The 19,379-nt window shown below is 40.0% G+C and overlaps 1 protein-coding gene across 4 annotated transcripts in view; it reads left to right on the forward strand.

Annotated features, from left to right (window-relative positions):
- TOB1 (transducer of ERBB2, 1) overlaps nucleotides 1–18,565 on the forward strand; it is a 37,964-nt gene extending 19,399 nt beyond the window's left edge. For 2 of the 4 annotated variants that reach the window (XM_056816601.1, XM_007481865.3), the window contains one exon: nucleotides 16,608–18,565. In XM_056816601.1, coding sequence (XP_056672579.1) covers nucleotides 16,746–17,801 — 1,056 coding nt within the window. In that variant the 5' untranslated portion in view covers nucleotides 16,608–16,745 and the 3' untranslated portion in view covers nucleotides 17,802–18,565. Of the gene's footprint in view, nucleotides 1–14,397; nucleotides 14,536–15,434; nucleotides 15,633–16,607 lie in introns of those variants that run through there. The other 2 variants (XM_001364145.4, XM_056816602.1) reach the window with 2 other exon arrangements.
- Nucleotides 18,566–19,379: the final 814 nt, after the last annotated feature.

Genomic DNA, 19,379 nt, shown 5'->3' on the forward strand with positions numbered 1-19,379 from the left:
GGAGGAGAAGATGGGGGGGAGGGGAATAACCTTACTCTCAAAGGAATTGTCTCAAAGAAGGAAGAACATATACAATCAATTGAGAGTAGAAATCTATAGAACCCTGTAGGATAGTAGGAGGGGAAGAGGATAAGAGAATGGAGAGCTGGATGTGATAGAAAAGAGGGAAAATTTGGGGAGGAGGTGGTCAGAAACTAAACAGGGGAAAATAGGATGGAAAGTAATACATAGTAAACAGAATGGTGCAATTTTTTTACAAGTCTCTCTAATAAAAGCCTAATTTCTCAAAAAGAGAAATTGATCAAATATGTAAGAATACAAGTCATTCCTTAATAAATGGTCAAAGGATATGAACAGGCAGTTCTCAAAGTAATTAAAACTCTCTATAGTCATGCAAAAAATGCTTTAAATCACTATTAATCAGAGAAATGGAAATCAAAACAACTCTGAGATACCACCCTACACCTGTCAGATTGACTATTATGGCAGAAAAGGAAAGTGACAAAATTTGGAGTGGATGTGGGAAAATTGAGACATTAATATACTGTTGGGGGAATTGTGAAATGATTCAATCATTCTGGAGAGTAATTTGGACCTATGTCCAAAGAGCTATGAAATAGTACATACCCTTTGACCTAGCAATACTATTACTGAGTTTGTATCCTAAAGGATGAAAAACAAAAGGAGAAGGTCTTATAAGTACAAAAATATCTAAAGCAGCTCTTTTCATGGGAGCAACAAATTGGAAAGGGAGGGTATATATCCATCAATTGGGGAAATACAAATTATTGTATATGATTATAATGGATACTGTTTATGCTGTAAGAAATAACAAGGAGCAATAGTTTTGAAAAACCTAGAAAGACTTATATGAACTGAAGCAGAGTGAAATAAGCAGAACCAGAACATTGTACACACTGACAAGAATACTATACAATAGACAACTGTGAATAACTTAGCTCTTCTCAACAATGCAATGATCCAAAACTATTCCAAAGGATAAAAAAAAATGTCATCTGCTTCCAGAGAAAGCTGATAAGAATTTGAATCTAGACCAAAGAAATTTTTTCACTTTCTTAATTTTTAAATTCAAGTTTCCTTCTACAAAAGGATTAAAATGAAAAAATATTTTATATTGATTGCACATTAAAATCTTTTAGATTGCTTACCATCTCAACAGGAAGATGGAGGTGGGGAGTGATCAGGAGGTTGGGGAGGGAGAGAGAGAATTCAAGACAATTGCTTTCTTTGAAAAATGTTGGGAATTGTTTTTACATATAATTGGGGGAGGGGAAATAAATTAAAATTTTTTCATTTAATAAATACAAATATACACTACAAAAACAGGAAAAAAAATGGACCTTTTCTTAAAATAATATATATTTAAAACCAAGAGCTACCACTATATGTATTGGAGAGAAACTAGAATCTTTTACAATAAAATTAGGGATGAAACAAGAATTTCCACTGGTCACCATTTCTGTTTGACATATTACTCTAGTAGGTGTTATCTATAGTAATAGTATTAAGACCAAAAAAAAGGAATTAATGGAGGTAAGAAGAAAAAAATCATCACTTTTTATAGATGACATGATGTATGGAGAATCCTAAAAATTACTGTAAGTAAACTTACAGGTTATAAAATAAATCCACACAAATAATTTGGAGTTCTATAAAATTCTAATAAAACTCAGGAAGAAGAGGAAAAAAAGATAAATTGTATTTAAAACATCCACAGAATGTATGAAATATTTGGGAGCCTACTTACCATGATGAGATATACACAAAAACTATATGATACAATTTCAAACCACTGTTTACAGAAAGAAAGAAAGATGTATATAATTGGAAAAATAATAGTTTCTCATAGGTAAAACTGACCAATAGAATAAAAATGGTAATTGTATCTAAATTAACTTATTCAATACTATACCAAAAACAACAAGAAGATTACTTTATAAAATTAGGAAAAATAATGAAATTTATCTGGAGGCAAAAAGAAGTCAAGACTCTCAAGAGAGATAATAAAAGAAGGTGGAAATAAAGAGGGCCTAGCAGTCTCAGATCATCAACTATGTTACAAAGTTGTGATTCTTAATAATTTGAATGGAACAGATTACAAATAGAAGCAAATGTAACTAGTACCCTAGGAAGAGATTTCAAATAGAAACAAATGTGTCTAATTCTAGTATTCAATAAACACAAAGATTCTGGCTTCTGGGATAAGGAATTGCTATTTGATAAATTCTGTAGGGGAAATTGGACAGCAAAATGGAAAAAAGTTAAATTTAGAACATACCTTATACCAAGATAGTTTTCAAATAGAGATAAGATCTAGCTATAAAAGTTCACATTCTAAACAAAGAAGAGAAATATGTAAAAAAATATCAAATCTATAGATAGGAGAAAAAATCATGGCCAAAACAAGGTCTAAAGATCACAGTGAATAAAATGGATCATTTTTCTTATATAAAGTTATAAAAATTTTGCACAAACAAATCCAATAAAAATAAAATTAAAAGGGAAACAAACTGGAAAAATAGCTTCATAATGAGTTTCTTTGATAAAGGTTTCCTTTCTAAAATATATAAACACCTAATTCAAATTTATAAGTAAAAAGTATTGTCCAAATTGATAAATTGTCTAAGGATATGAACAGGCAATTTTCAAAGTAAGAAATCTAGACAATTTCTAACTATGCAAAAAAAGTTGCTTCAAATTGCTCCTAATTAAAGAAATGCAAATTAACAAATTCTGAAATTCTACCTCACACCCATCAGATTGGTAATGATCAAAAAAGGAAATGCTAAGTGTTGGAAGAGATTTGGAAAAATAGACACTTTTATGCACTATTATTGGATTTGTGAATGGGTATAATAAACATCCATGAAAATAGTTTGGAATTATACACAAAAAATTACTAAAGAGTTTGTCATTGACCTAGCTACTAGGCCTGTAACCAAACGTGACCAGAGAAATAGAAAAAGGTCCCATATGTACAAAAATATTTATAGCAGTCCTTAGGTGTGTACATGAATGTGATAGAGGACTACTGTGCTGTAAGAAGTGAGGAAATGGGTGATTTCACAGACATGGATCAAATGGATGAACAGATAAGGTGTAGTTAGAATTACTCTCAAAGCTAGAAAGAGTTGAGTTCAAGTTCTAGCTCTGCTATATACAAATAATGGTACCCTTGGCTAGTCGCGTAACTTTTCTAGGTTCTAGGCAACTCTCCAAAGAACAAATTGCAGAGAAGGTGCTAACCTGTTAGGAGGAGTTAATTATACCAGTAAAATCACAGGTTTAGTCCCTACCCCTTACTGTATTCTAGTCTTCTATTAATATAGCCTAACACCTCATTAGCTTTTTGAGATATCCTGTGGACTCAGAATGAACTAGCAGCCACTAAAACTCCCAGATCTTTTTCATGCAAACTATTGTTTCTCCCATCCTATATTAGTACAAATTATTAAAAGAAAACAAAAAACTCTCTAACCTTCTGTCTTAGTGTCCATTCTAAAACAAAAGGGCAAGGGCTAGGCAATTGGGGTTAAGTAACTTATCCAGAATCACACAGCTAGGAAGTGTCTGAGGCCATATTTGAACACAGGACCTCCCGACTCCAGATCTGGTGTTCTATCCACTGTGCTACTTAGATGTCCCTAAAGTTAGTGTTTGTTTTTTTTTTTTAACTGAATGTAGGACTTCCAAAGAACTGAATGTAGAATCCTAATATTTAGAAATTGAAAAAAAAAATTAAGAGATCATTTAATCCAGCCCTCTCCTTTTATAGGTGAGGAAAACAAAGCCCATAGAGGTTGCGTGACTTGCCCAAGGTCAACATGTCCAGATAATGGTACAATCTCTGGCATTGTGGGCACTTATTAAATGTTACCTAATGTCTGATTTGTCTTTGTTATTTATTGCGCCACAAATCAGCATTTCACAAGCCCATTTCGTTGTATGGCATGAGGATAAAATGCTCAATGATAATAAACTATGTGAGATATCCTTAAAAGTCTAGAGTCTGTCTAAAGAAAAAGTTATAGCTTTTTACTCTCAGCAGTACAATGATACAGCACAATTCCAAGGGACTTATGACAAAGAATGCTTTCCATCTCCAGAGAAGGAACTATTGGAGTTAGAATTCAGATCAAAGCATATGATTTTTTTCACTTTGGTCTATTTGTGTTTTTATTTTGGGGTTCTGGCTTTATATGGGTATCCTTCTACAAAAATGAACAATATGGAACTATGTTTTCCATGACAATACATGTATATCCCAGATCAAATTGCTTACCAGCTCTGGGAAAGGAGAAGGAAGGGAAGGAGGGAGACTATTTGGGATTATATAACTTCAGAAAACAAAAGTGGGAAATTATTGGTAAAATAAAATAGCTATATAAAAATTTTAAAAGTTATAGCTTTGTAGCTAACAAAACTCAAGGGAATCGACCTTCTCTAGTACACGTATTACATATTTTAAATAGTGCTATATTATTTAGCTTTAGGTTTGTTGTTTTTGTTTAGTCCTTTTTTATTCACGTATGACTTCTTGTAGCCCCTTTAGGGGCTTTCTTTGCAAAAGCTCCTGGAGTCATTTGCCATTTTCTTTTCTGGCTCATTTTATAGATGAGAAAACTGAAGCAAATAGCATTAAATAACTTGCCTGGGGTGACACAAGTGGTAAGGGTCTGAGACCAGATTTGAACTCAGGAAGATAATTCTTCCTGATTCCAGGCCTACTGCTCTATCTACTGCACCATCTCGCTGCCCTTATAAGGCCTGGTAGTTTCTACTAAAAAACAAAGAAAACCTTTAAATAATAATTCTAAAAGGTAATATTCCAAAGAGTAAGTAGGTTTACAAACAAGAATAATGTGCTCTGCAAAACTGAGTATAATTCTTCAGGGGGAAAGAATGAATATTTAATGGAATAGAGAACTTTCAAACATTTCTGATGAGAAGACTAAAGCTGTGTGGGAACTTTGAAATACAGACACAAGAGCCTTGAGAATTCTAGAAAGGAACATTATTTGAGGGCTTAGAAGGAACCGTATGATGATGGAATGCTAACATTCTACAGAGGGAAAAGAAACAAGAGTCCCTTCAGAACCTTAATGTCTTCAAAGGGTATTGAGGGAGATAAATAAAGAAAGCAGACAACCTGGGGGTGGATTGGTTCTATTCTGAAGGCTTGAAGAGGAAAGCTTCAGGAGGGGGAGTAAAAAAAAAATACAGTAGTAGAGGAAGTAAGGATGGAAATTGGCTATTTCTTGTCATTTCTCTGGAGAAGATTTTGTAGAGAAAGGGTTAGAGGAGTGGGCATTAAATGAACCTCATAGCACATACATATACACACACATTTTGGGTAAGTTGTGGTGGGAGGGAGGTTATAGGGAGAATGATACCAAAGAAGGAATAATTACAAGCAAAATCCCCCAAAGAAAGAAACAAAAAAGCCCCCAAACTTTCTGATCCTGCAGGAGAAAATAAAATAGGATTAAAAAGAAAAAAGAACTAGGATCTAATAAAGGGCCTTAAATTGACTTTTAGACAACTGAGGAGTGCCTGAACAAATTGTGGTATGTGAATGTAATGGGATATTATCATACTGTAAGAAATGATAAAAGAGATGACTTCAGAAAATTCTGATTAGTATTAACTGATGCAGAATGAAACAAGTAGAACCAGGACAACAATTAATATGACAACAATATTGTGTGGGAAAACAGAATTGAAAGACATAAGATGATCAATGTAATGACCAACTATGTCTCCAGAGGACCTCTTGTTCCTTTGAAGAAGACCAATGATATCATGATGAGTGATGCTTTGACTCGTAAAGAATTGGATTTTAGTGAAGCCCAGTTACACAAAATCATCAGCCTCACTCTCTCTTCCAGAGTCATCCAAATCTAGTGACAAGACAAAAGTCAGGACAACTGCAACATCCTGAAAGGCAGTGGATGAACTTGGTGAATGTGATGCCTCACCAAGCTCTAAGCACTCCATAGCACCTGCTTCAGCTGCCTTACCAGGCTTTGGATCAAGTTCTCATCTGCCTATTCCACCAAGATCTAGGATGCCATGCGTCACCTATCCTGACAGAGAAGTGATGGGTACAAAATGAAGAGATAAGCCATTTTTGAGCATGGCCATTGTGTGGATTTGCTTTGACTCGTTGCAGTGATTTTTCTTTTCTTTCTCTTAGTTTTAATTGGAGGCAAGTTAGAAGGTTAACAATAGAGCTACCACAGAAAGGAGAACCATTGTGAAAGGAAGTTCAAAGGGAAACACAAATAAGACAGCTTTGAAAGCAGCATGTAGAGTTTATTATATACCTTTTTTTTAAAGCAAGTGATATAAAATGTTGATGTAAAATCCCCTTTTTGTATTATGCTGAGAATATGGAAATACTCTCTTTTTGGAGTTTAAGGTCAGAACAATATTTTTTAAAAATATATCTGGGGTCTGACGTTTATTTATTTAGCTTTATTGATGCATTTGTGGATGATATTATGCTATAGAATCTTTTGGAATAGGTAATCACTACATGAATATGGCCTGGGAAACCACAGAGGAAAAACCATCTGGGTTAATAATAATAACAGCTAATGTTTATGTAGCATTTGCTTTTTGCCAGACACTGTGCTAAATGCTCTTACAGCTATTATCACAGTTGATCTTCACAATAATCCTGGAAGGCAGGTGCTTTTATTTTCCCCATTTTATAGTTGAGGAAATTGAAGCAAATGGTGAAGTGACTTGCCCAGGATCACACACCTAGTAAATGTCTAAGACTAGATTTGAACTCAGGTAATGCTGACTCCGGGCCTGGCTTTCTGTTCACTATGTCATCTAGCTGCCCCACACATCATCTAGATTCCCACATACATTTCAACATGTTCATAAATGGACATCTTATAGGCTTGTCCATAATTATGTATGTCTGGGACAGACAGTATAGATAGGTTTAGACCTAGGGTTGAAAAGGAGGAAGATAGTGGGTCGAATTTCTTTCAGGAAATTTTTTAACATCTTTATCAAGTTTCTCATGAAAGCAAAGATCTATTTTTTTCTTTACTAACATCCTATCTATTGTTTTATGGAACTGAGATACAATGTATTTTTAAAAATCATCTTCAAATAACTAAAAATAAGCTTTAGCACACAGAAGGTAGCAGGAATGCTCACAGGATGCAGGAAGCGAGCTATAACATAACCAATGACAAACAAAAGGAAGGATAGGAGTAAATTTTCATTAGGAAACTGTTCTAGGAAGAGAAAATAGTCTAGTCACATGGAGAGGGCAAAAGATGTCAGGTGGAAAGCCAGATTGCTCCAATGGAATCCTTGAGCTGTCAAAACAAAGCACATTGGATAGGACTGTTTTGGTGGTGACCTTACATGGAAGCATGTGGACATATGGGATGGACAGACACGGATGAGATGTAGTCAGCATTAAAGGAAGAAACTCCTTAACCAACAAAATAACTTAAGCTGATGAGTATTTGAGGTCTTGTTTACATTTTATACTATACTCATTTCCCAATATAAAACTGTCCTCAATTTCTCATCCCTACTGAACCCTATTTTGAACAAGAGAAAACAGTTAAGCACAACTGAACAACAAAGCAAACATATCTGACTGCATAAGTGACATTTTATGGAGAGAAAGAGATTTGTTTCACCATCTTTTCTCTAGGACTGAGATTGGTCATTACAATTAATGGGAGTATAATATCTTTGAATGTTTTTGCTATATTACTGCGTTCTCCTGTGTTGTTCTGATTCTGCTCAATTCACTCTGCATTAATTCATACAAATCTTCTCATTTCTCTGAATTCCATGTAGCTATTGTTTCTCCTGGTACACTTAAAACAATTTGTTTGATGATTCCCCAATTGACGGTTGTTTCCTATGTTTCTAACTTTTGGCTAACATTAAAAAAAATGGCTTTTTAACTTTAAGACAGTACCTCAGTCTCATCAGGTGGTTTAGTTTAGTTTGGCCAAAGATGACAAAAGATGAAACTAGTCAGTCAGAAAGCCTGTGGAAAGACAGCCCTGCTCATAGTTAAAGGAACTATAAATTGATCCAACCATTTTGGAAAGCAATTTGTAATTAGGCTAAAAAATGGCCATAATCTTTGACTCGGAGAGCCAGTGGCTTCTCATACACCCCCAAAATGTCAAACAGAAAGAAAGGTACAACATATACCAAACTATCCACAGCAGCACATTTGAGGTGTCCAAGAAATCGAAACAAAGTTGGTGCCCAGTGACTGGGGAAACGTTTGAACAAATTATGGTATATGCATATAGTAGAATAGTGTCACATAAACCATATAAAACAATGACTATGAAGAATTAAGAGATGGCTGGAGAGAGATATAAAATGAGTTGTGCAGAACATGGAAAATCCTATGTAGAATGACTACAGCAATGTAAACAACCCCAAACCCCCTATGTAATTATAATGACCAAACTTAGCCCCACCCAGAGAAGAGGTGAGAAAATGTACTTCCTTCTCTTTGCAAAGGTGGATGATTATGGATGTGAAATATTGTGTGTACTATCATAACTGGTTGATGTTTTAACTGGCTTTGCTGAATTTTTTTCTCCCCTTTTTTAATCTTTGTTATAAGGAATAGCTCAATGGGTGAAGGAAGGGAAGGGATTATTTGAACCTTATAAATATGATGCTAAAATAAAAGAAAATATTTTTCAAAGTATTGCTATGGTTTTTCTAGTATATATGGGAAATATGCTCAGTAATTATTCAAAGGGTATGAACAGTTTGGTGACTTTTTTTTTAATTAATTCCAAAATTGTTTCCCAGATTTGTTGGACCACTGATAGTACATTGAATTGGGCAATGGGCATGGGATGGGGAGAGGATAGTATTTAAAAATTTTTATAACTAAATGTTTGTAAACCATTGAATTTTTTTTATTTTAAAAATTATGCTAATCACAGCATAGTGGACTGGAAAGTATATTGGAACTAGATAGCACAGTGGATAGAGTGTCCAGCCTGGTGTCAGGAGGACCTGGGTTCAAATTTGACCTCCAATATGTTTTAGCTGTGTGACCCTAAGCAAGTCACTTAACCCCAACCATCCACCTGTTACTGCTCTTCTGTCTTAGATTTGATGCTTAGTATCAGATCCAAGTCAGACAGTTAGGTTTTTAAAAAGAAAAGAAAGTACATTGGAGTCAACCCTTAGCATGTTGCCTGGAACATAAGAGGGGGCTTAATGAATGCTTATCAACTGACTTACTGACCTGGGTTCAAATTCTGTGTGACCTCAGGAAACCAACCAACTTCTCTGGGTCTCAGTTTGTTCACCTGTAAAATGAAAGGGTTGGCCTACATGATGATCCATCTAACTTGCCTGCCACATAGCTAAGCACCTAATAAATGCTTGCTGGCTGACTATAATTCTATGAATCAGCTCCCACTTAACTAGTACCTACCTGGTGAGTGGTGTAATACTAAACATATTACAGACCAGAGGGGTGGGGGGAAAATGTCTTTCCTTTAAGGACTTTATAACCTTGATTTTTTTTTAATGGGGGCAGACATGTGATTTCTAGTAATTTCCAAACCATGCTGCCTACACTCTGATCTTCCAGCTTCTGCTCCTGGAACCTTGAGTTCTCATGAGTGAGCCCTCAGCTTGTCTTGTCTGGAATGAGGCTGCCATGCCACTTCTGGCCATTTCCAAGCCTTGCTGCTGCCCTTCCAGCTTTGACTTCCCTCCAAGTGATTGCCTTCTCCTGGAATGTAGGCTCCTCGAGGGCAAGGATTATAGAGCTTAACTAATTACCTGGCACATAGTAGGTGATTAATCAATGCAGCTAGATGGCACAATGGATAGAGCACCAGATCTGGAGTCAGGAAATCTCATCTTCCTGAGTTCAAATCTGGCTTCAGACACGTACTAGCTGTGTGACTTTGGGCAAGTCACTTCACTCTGTTTGCCTCTGTTTCTTCATCTATCAAATGATATTCCAGTATCTTTGCCAAGAAAAACCCAAGTCAAACACAGCTGACCAACAACCTGAACAACAAAATAGGGAATTCTCTGTGTGGAAGCTACCTTCACCAATGCAGAGAGGTATCTCTGCCATTTATAGTCTTAAAGAGTTGTCTGGGGAACTAAGTTTCAAGTGACTTGCCCACAGATCATAGGCAGAACTCAAAACTCCCAAGGCTGCCCCCCCCCATCCTTGATGACATACAATCTTTCTTGATAAAGATCTTAAGTGATTACTTAATTTGTAATCTTATCTTTATTGATATTTGACAAATAATGAATGTTTCTGGAAAATGAGCAACATCATAGGTATAGAATTAGTAGGGATCTTAGAAGTCATCTACTGTACTTGTTTTTCATAGATGAGGAAACTGAGGCCTGGAGAAAGAAAATGACTCACCCAAGGACTCACAAGTAGGGAAGGATAAGGACAGGATTTGAACACAGGATCTCATCTCTACACTCAGCCCTTTCTACCCTGGGGGCCACACTTCCTCTCTCCTGTAGAGCAGTATTCTTGGGAAGAATTCAATGGCAAATTCCAAAAATCTTTCAGTCTTACATGACTAGAGGCAGCTGAGTAGCCTTGTGGAGGGAACATTAAGCCTGAATCCTGAAGGCCTGAGTGCCAATCCACCTTTAGGCATTTACTAGCTGTGTGACACTAACAAAGTCAGTTAACTTCTGTTTGCCTCAGTTTCCTTAACTGTAAAAATGGAGATAATATCAGTACTGATCTTCCCAGGATTATTGTGAGAATCAAAGTATTTGTAAAGGGCCTGGCACATAGTAGGTTAATAAATGCTTATTCCTCCTTTTGTGAACATATAATTTCTGGGACAATTTAACAGTGGGAATGTCATATTTTTTTTACAACCAAAAACTTTACACTTGACAATCTGAGGGAAGTTTTCAATAGCATTAAACCCAGAAATTGAGAATCAGGACCTTTCAGGATGCATATATGGAAACCTAGAAGCAACCCAGATGCAGTAGATGGAGAGTTGTCTCCCTTTTAAATGATGTCTTACCCTAGTTAAATGTAGGCTTTGGGGGGGGGGGGACTCTTTTCCTTACTTGTATCTAAATCTCTGGAGCTTAGCAGACTACCTGGGACATAGTAAGTACTTAAATGCTTTCTCATGGGGCAGTTAGGGAGCACCATATAGAGTGCCAGACCTGGAGTCAGGAGGACCTGGGTTCAAATCTTTGTGACCCTGGGTAAGTCACTTAACCTCAATTGCCTAGCCTTTACCACTCTTCTGTCTTAGAATTCATAGTAAGACAGAAAGTAGGGATTTAAAAAATAAAAATGCTTTTTCATTTATTTCATCTGCATAGATAGGGAACTCCCTATGTGGAAGCTACTACCTTCATTAGAAAGAATTAGGAAGACCTGGGTTCAAGTCCTGTCTCTGACATTCTATGTGACTATGCAAGTTTACTTAAACCTGTTTCCTAGGCAGTTCCCCAAAACAATAATTTGCAGAGGAGGTGCCAACATGCTTTAGTAGAATTTCCTCACCTGGGACTTCTCTATACTAATGAAATCAAAGGTCCAGTTCTTAACTCTATAGCAAAATGTTATACATTAGAGAAGAGCCACTCAGTGTGTGGATGGAGCTGCATCGTCCTAGCGGGTCCGAGTGATCTAACACCTATTCGCTGTGGGACCCTGAACAAGTCGCTTAACTCAGTGTCCCAGGCAACTGTAAGACGCCAAAGCTGCTGTACTGGGAGCTGCCTACGCCAATGAAATCACAGGTCCGGACAAAAAATAGATGTGTGTGCATATATATGCCTGTCTTTTTAGGAATCTAAGCACTGAATATTAAATCAGTCATCTGACCACCACCCCCATTCCACACACACCCTTTCCCCACACCCACACACACACTCAGCTTTAGAAGAAAATATTCTTCCATGTATCCGTCCTGGCAACACACCTTCTAAAAAAAATAACGAGGAAAGAAGGGGTGGGGGTGGGGGTGGGGGGAAGAGAGAATACTCAGTTCAGACTTTATATCTGTGGAATTAAAAGCCTCCGAGTTTGACTCGTTAAGTGAGTTGTTGCCTTGAAGATCCAGCAACAGTCGTCATGCCTGTTCTCAGCACTCACAACTTGTGGGTTGTTGGTTGTTTGTCTAACTTCCTTGTAACAAGCTGGATGGGTGCTCATGGAAGTTTCTAGGGGAAGGTGGCCCTGTGGCTTGTGTGGCTTTTCACCCGTGGCCCCTTAAATGCTTTGGAAAGGGATCCAGAGGAGAATTTAGAAAGATGGATGTTTTCATTCATTGCTCGACTCCCTCCAGGCTCTCGCACTGTCTCCTCTCTTCCCCCCTCTCCTTTCTCCCCCTTTTTCTCCTCCCCAGTGTCCCCTTTCTTCCGCCTCCCTGTCCCCCATCTTTTTTCCCTCCGCCTCTCCTTTTCTTCTCTTTTCTCCTTCCTAGTGCCCTCCCTTCCATTCTTCCCACTTCTCCACCCTTGTGCCTGCTTCTCCCCCCTTCTTTCTCTTCTCCCTTGTGCCCGCTCCTCCTCTCTTCTTATGCTTCCTGGTACCCTCCTCCCTTCTCCTCCTCCTCCCTCTCTTCTTCCTTGTGCTCCTCCCTTCTCCCCGCTGCTTCCTCCCTTCTCCCTTGTGCTCGATGCTCCCTCCCCTCCTTCCTTGTGTCTCTCCCCCCCCCCCTTTCCATTTCTTTTCTCTTCCCTTTTCCAAATTGGAGTTTGACGTATTCCTCCCAGATACCAAACAACCAATTGCCTGGTTGCTAAGGGGAAAGTGTGGCCAATCAGACATCGTTGCTACCTGTGAGTAATATTTTTAGCAGGGAGGGGGGAGTGCAGTTCCACGCCCACTGTAACTTCATACATTTCTCTGCTGCAGGTTGTGGAGAAGACCCACCTCCCTGTTTACCCTCACCCCTTCCAATCACTCACTTTTTCTCCTCCCCATTTTTTCCCCCTTACACACTTCAACTGAAAAAGGTCTTAAAGGAACAGGCTGTTAATACAATACAGGGCATGACAAGGCGATACCATATGTTTATTATGGGCACAGAGGCAAAAAAGACATGTCAAATATTGTGCTTGTAGAAATACTCAGACAGACCATTCAGCAGAACAGCACTCGGAGTCCCCATTTCTTGAGTGCTGGCGGGCTGGGTTTGATATATTTGAAAAAGAAATGTCCTCCGTTCATCCCCAAGGCCAAAGTCATCCCAAGCAATGCTTCCACTCATGGGGTTGCTAGGAGGAGACGGGCTGCTGGAGGTGGGAAGCAGGAGGCAGTTTAACTGCCACGAGGTGTGGGAGGTGGGGTCAGTTGGGTGGCCCCTCTCCCCACCCCCACCCCAGCAGGTTTGGATTCTGCAGTTGCTCCCTTCCCTCCGGGTGGCAGTTGTTTCAGCTCTCTGTGGGGGGATTAATCATTAATACAATTGCGTGCAAGGGTCCCTGGTACATGGATGGGTTCCACCTCTGGTCTTTCTTAACGTTTGCCCTCTTAACTGAGGGCAGTTCCTCTTGGGATGGGATTTTCCTAAACTAGACTCAGTCCCACAGGTGTTGGGTATTTTCCAGCCTCTAATTCCTCCTCCTCTTCTCACTCCAGCCCCTTTTACTCCCCAGCGGTTTCTTCATCTACTTCTCAATCCTACTCCCCTACATCCCCCCCCCCTTCCCCCACCCACCCACCCCCAATCTTGTTCGCTTTCACCCTCAACTCAGCTGGTCTGGTCCCACCCCGCCCCCCTTCCCAACTTCTCAGCCTCACTGGCACTCCTTCTGCCCAATCCCGCTTCAAAATCCCTCCTCGCCCCGCCCCCGTTCAGTCCAGAGCGTCGGCTCATTGGCCAAACCCTGAGCACCATGGGGCGTGCCCTCGCCTCCTCCCTCCCTCACCCCAACCCCACCCTCCCTATCTCCTCGGTGCTCCTCTTACGGAGTCCGATTGGCAGGTGGGACCTGACCAATGGCGGGAGGGGGCAGGGCAGGGGTGGAGTGAGGAGCGCTAGCCCAAGGGGTTGTGAGGTTTCGGGGCGGGGAATGGCTACGAAGTCTAGAGCGGAGTGACGCTCGCCAGGCGGGCGCGCGGGTGCGCGCCTCCCGTGGACGGAGGGAGAGGAGGGGCGGGGAGGGGCGGGGAGGGAAAGGGGCGGGGCGGCTATAAAACGAGAGGCGGGGCGCGCGCCGCAGCAGAAGGAGCGGAGCTCTGGCCCGGGGCGGAGCGGGCAGACATCGGGGAGAAAGCTGGGCCGGGGCATCCGAGTGTGTACTGGGGGGAAAGAGACCGCACTTCACCGGACTCCCCCCCGCCCCTGCCGCCGCCTCCCCCGACCTCGAAGGAGTCGCGACACGTTTCCGTGGTCCAGCCCCGGGTTCGTTGTTTCTTGCACTCAGCCGGGCCCCTCACTCCCCACCCCGCGCCATCCTCCATCCCGCCCCCGCCCTGCGGCCCGGTCTGTTGTGGAAGCAGCTCCGGAGCAGCCAGTAAGTATCGCGGGGCCGGCGCTCAGCCTAGGCTGTCCGCTCTCCGTGGCTAGAGGCCCGGCGAGGCTTGACTGACTGACCGACGGCCGCGCGGGGCCGAGGACAGAGCGTCCCCCCAAGACTGACTGACTGACTGACTGCGGGTGAAGGGGCTGCAGCGCCAGCCCCGGCGAGTCAGCGAAGGGCGACCAACTGAGGAGACCCCGGGACTCCCCCGGGGTCTGGCGGAGACCCAGGAGCCTCCCTGAGGGGAGGGGCGGAGGCCGGGTCAGGTTACGGAGGTGACTGAAAGGGAGGGGAGGGAGGCACTGGGGGCCCGGGGCCCTTGGGCTGCGGGCCCGGTCTGGGGTCAGCCTGGCGGCCGGGCCGCCTCCTCCTCCCGGGACCTTCTTCCCCCACCCCCCCACCCCCTTCCTCCGCACCCTACCTCTTCCCCCCTCCCCCCCCAGCGCTGCTGCTGCTGGAGGAGCCCGGGCCCCGGGGCTTGTGAGCAGAAATCTAATGAGACCCAACCGGCTGTTTATGTAATTCCTCAAACTCCGCTCCCAGCTTGGCTTTTAAACTACCTTTTCCCCTCGCCTTCACTCTTTCTATGGGTCCCCCTCCAGAGTCTCGGCTTTAAAAGCCCTGCCGGCCCGAATTTACTTCTTGGCCCCAGGCCGCCCGTTTCCTTCCAATGGCTGAGTGTCCTCAGCTGCGCCCGGAGGTCCGAACTGGTGGCTCGGCAAGTACGGAGAGTTTGAGGGGGAGCCGGGCATGATTCCATGCCCTTTGTCACCCTGGCTGTGGAGAAATGGAACTGGTCTCTTACTCTCCACCGCCTTTTTTAAAGGTCCTCGGAAAACCGCCTGACTGGACCACATCGCTCCCCTTTGTAAATATCTTCTGTTTGCCCTTGATCTTTTCTTATCCCCACCCAGTGCTGATCCAGCAATCGTTTAAAGGTCGACTGGCCTTATCGTTCAGCCTCTTTGGCTTTTCTCTTATCATTAGGTGGGGAGGGTGGTAGCTTTTAAAAATCTGGCTAAAACTCGAGAAACACTCCTCGTTAAAACAGAACAATCAATGGAATTTTGAAATTTATCTTTCTTTTGCCAGTGAGTCACTTATAAGGATTTATTTTCTGAATTTTGAAGTTTGTTTGTTTTTTAATTCACAGAGAAACAAAAAGTACAGGTTAGATTTGTTACCTATTTCTTGGCTTTAGTATGTTTATAAAACGGCAACTGATTAGAAAATTCTACCAAATAGTACATTTTATTTGTTTTTAATATAGCCTATGCTTTTATTTTATCAGTACAGTATTGAATTGAAATTTTTTAAAGTAAAAATGAGACTTAAGAGTGTCAGATTTCTAAATGGTTAATATTAAAACAGTTAAACAGTATATGCCAATGGGCTAAAATATAACTAGATCTTTTAAGTTAGTAGATAGAAATGGAAACATTATGACCAACTTCTCTAAAGCTAATTCACAGACCATATGCTGAGCTGTTTCCAGTAAAACATTTTTTAATGAAAGTTCTGAAGACAGGAAGAAGGGATAATCCTGGCATACTGTATGAGACTACTTCCCAGAATCACATCTACCTAAAGCTAAAAGTTTAAAATGTCCAGTTGAAGTCTCCAAATGGGAAGAAATGGCAGTTAATGAGAGGCATTTGACTTTTTTTTTTAAGGCATTTGACTACCAAATTAACATTCAAAACCAAATTATTCTTAGATTTATTAATAGTAAATCTAAGATGTTATAAAATTTGTGTGATCCAATTTTATGAATTAGTTGAAGTAAGAATTTGTGATCAGACCTGGCAAAGCTGCAGTTATTACTTAGCATTATCTTTTTTTTTAATTGCAATTTAAGTGTGTGTTCTCAAAGTGTAAGCCTTAAGTTTTACTATTAAGACTGTTTCTGAGTGTGCATATTCCTTTATGTTGACTGCTTCATAAGCAATTTTGCCCCATTTTTCAAAAGTAAAATGCTTTCTTGTTGAGGGGTAAGGAGTGGTCTTTAGGGATTTATCTTATACTTTCCTTATTTGGCTATGTTTGCTTTTGTTTTTTTCTTTAAGGAACAAGACTGCTCAAGGTGAAGGATAATAATCTACTAGTACCAGCACTTTGAATGAAATTTTGTTTCTTTGCCACAAACTGAACTTTTTTTTTGAGGGGGGGTTGAAATACAAACTTAACCTTGTGGTATAGCAGCTATGCAGCTTGAAATCCAAGTAGCACTAAATTTTATTATTTCGTATTTGTACAATAAGCTTCCCAGGCGACGAGTCAACATTTTTGGTGAAGAGCTCGAAAGACTTCTTAAAAAGAAATATGAAGGGCACTGGTATCCAGAAAAGCCATACAAAGGATCAGGGTTTAGATGTATACATATAGGGGATAAAGTGGACCCAGTGATTGAACAAGCATCCAAAGAAAGTGGTTTGGACATTGATGATGTTCGTGGAAACCTGCCCCAGGATCTGAGTGTTTGGATCGACCCATTTGAGGTTTCATACCAAATTGGTGAAAAGGGACCAGTGAAGGTGCTTTATGTGGATGATAATAATGAAAATGGATGCGAGTTGGATAAGGAGATCAAAAACAGCTTTAATCCAGAGGCCCAGGTGTTTATGCCGATAAGTGACCCAGCTTCATCAGTGTCCAGCTCTCCATCTCCTCCTTTTGGTCACTCTGCTGCTGTAAGTCCTACTTTCATGCCCCGTTCTACTCAGCCTTTAACCTTCACCACTGCCACTTTTGCTGCCACCAAGTTTGGCTCGACCAAAATGAAAAATAGTGGCCGCAGCAACAAGGTTGCACGCACTTCTCCCACCAACCTCGGCTTGAATGTGAATGACCTCTTGAAGCAGAAAGCCATTTCTTCCTCAATGCACTCTCTCTATGGGCTTGGCCTGGGTGGCCAGCAGCAGCCACAGCAGCAACAGCAGCAGCAGCAGCAGCAGCAGCAGCAGCAACAACAACAACAACAGCCATCACAGCAGCAGCAGCAGCAACAGCAGAAGACTTCTGCTCTCTCTCCTAATGCAAAGGAGTTTATTTTCCCTAATATGCAGGGTCAAGGTAGTAACAATGGAATGTTCCCAGGTGACAGCCCCCTTAACCTCAGTCCTCTCCAATACAGTAATGCCTTTGATATGTTTGCGGCCTATGGAGGCCTCAACGAGAAGTCTTTTGTGGATGGCTTGAATTTTAGCTTAAATAACATGCAGTATTCTAACCAGCAATTCCAGCCAGTTATGGCTAACTAAAAAAAGAAAAAAAGAAAAAAAGAAATGTTATTGTACAAGTTGAAATGCACGTGCCCAAGGGGGCACTTTTTTTCACCCCCTTGAGATTTTTTTTAAAAGCTTATAGTATGGAGTCATTCAAGCTTGGTTACATAAACACAACATGCATCATTTTTCATTTGCCAACCAAGCACAAAGTTATTTTATACTGACTGTACATTTTAAAGTATACTCTCAAATATGGCCTCTTACAGTATTTAAGATATAGCAAGGACATGCTAATTTTTTTTATAAAAAATTGGCACTAATAAGTGGGTTTATTGGTCTTTTCTAATTGTATAATTTAATTTAGTACAAAGTTTGTAAAATATCAGAGTATATATATTGTTTCTATGACATGGTATTGCATTTATATCTTTTTACTACAGTGATCTGTGACAGCTGGAGCAGCTTCATGTTGTATTTTTTTTTACTGAAATTGTAAAATATCCATCTTAAAGACATCAACTATTCTAAAAATTGTGTACAGGATATTCCTTAGTGGTGGAATTAAAATGTACGAATATTTGCTTTTTCAAAAAAAAAACAAATTGTATTTTCTGTTAAAAGTTTAAAGATTTTTGCTATATATTATGGAAGAAAATGTAATCGTAAATATTAATTTTGTACCTATATTGTGCAATACTTGAAGAAAACGGTATAAAAGTATTTTGAGTCAGTGTCTTACATGTTGAGGGACTGAAATAGTTTATATTAAGTTTGTATTAAAATTCTTTAAAATTAAATCCCCACCGTGGTCTTTGTTTTTACTGTTGTGCTAAAGATCTGAGCTCTGCAGTTATTATGTTGTAAATGCTAATGATGCAGAAAGGACTGACTCATTGTATCACAAAGGAATGACGAAAGGTGATTGGTGTACCACACAGTTGTACCTTGCTATCCAAAAATGAAATGGGCCTGTTGAAGCACATAGCTAGATTAACTACTTGGGATAGCTTTTCTTTTTCATACATTTTCTAGGCACAACTGCCCGTATACCAACTTTATTGATCTAGATCTTCCACCTCATTTCCCCACCTACCTCAGTGGAGAATGTGGAAATGAGGCTCTGAACTTCTGAGTTTAGATGAAGAAGATTCAAAATAGTGTTGAAGTAAAATATAACCTGACCTATCCAGGAAAGATTTAAGTGATAAACTTTTAATTCACTTCCAAATGAAATTAGCTATCCTAAGGAAGTGAGATCAATGATATCAGCATGAAGGAATCATAGCTTAGGAACCAAAACAACTGACTTAAAGCTTCATTTTTATTAAAGTTGATTTGTTTTTAAAATGACATTTTACAGTTACTAGACAAGGTCCAATGGGACTAAAGGATTTATTAAATCAAACTCTTGAAAGCTGCTGAAACTTCCAGTTTTATTGTCAATTTCCCAAAAGTAAGTTTTTATATTGATTTCACTTGGAAATATATTTATTGGTTGGAGGTATTATTGATAAAGGCTCTTATCTGATAGTACTATAGGTTCTGTTGATTGACAAGGTTTTTGGGAATGTTCTTGGGGACAAACAGTTATGGGGTGAAAAATCCATTAAA

Source organism: Monodelphis domestica, chromosome 2 (assembly GCF_027887165.1).
Source record: "Monodelphis domestica isolate mMonDom1 chromosome 2, mMonDom1.pri, whole genome shotgun sequence".
Lineage (NCBI taxonomy): Eukaryota > Metazoa > Chordata > Mammalia > Didelphimorphia > Didelphidae > Monodelphis > Monodelphis domestica.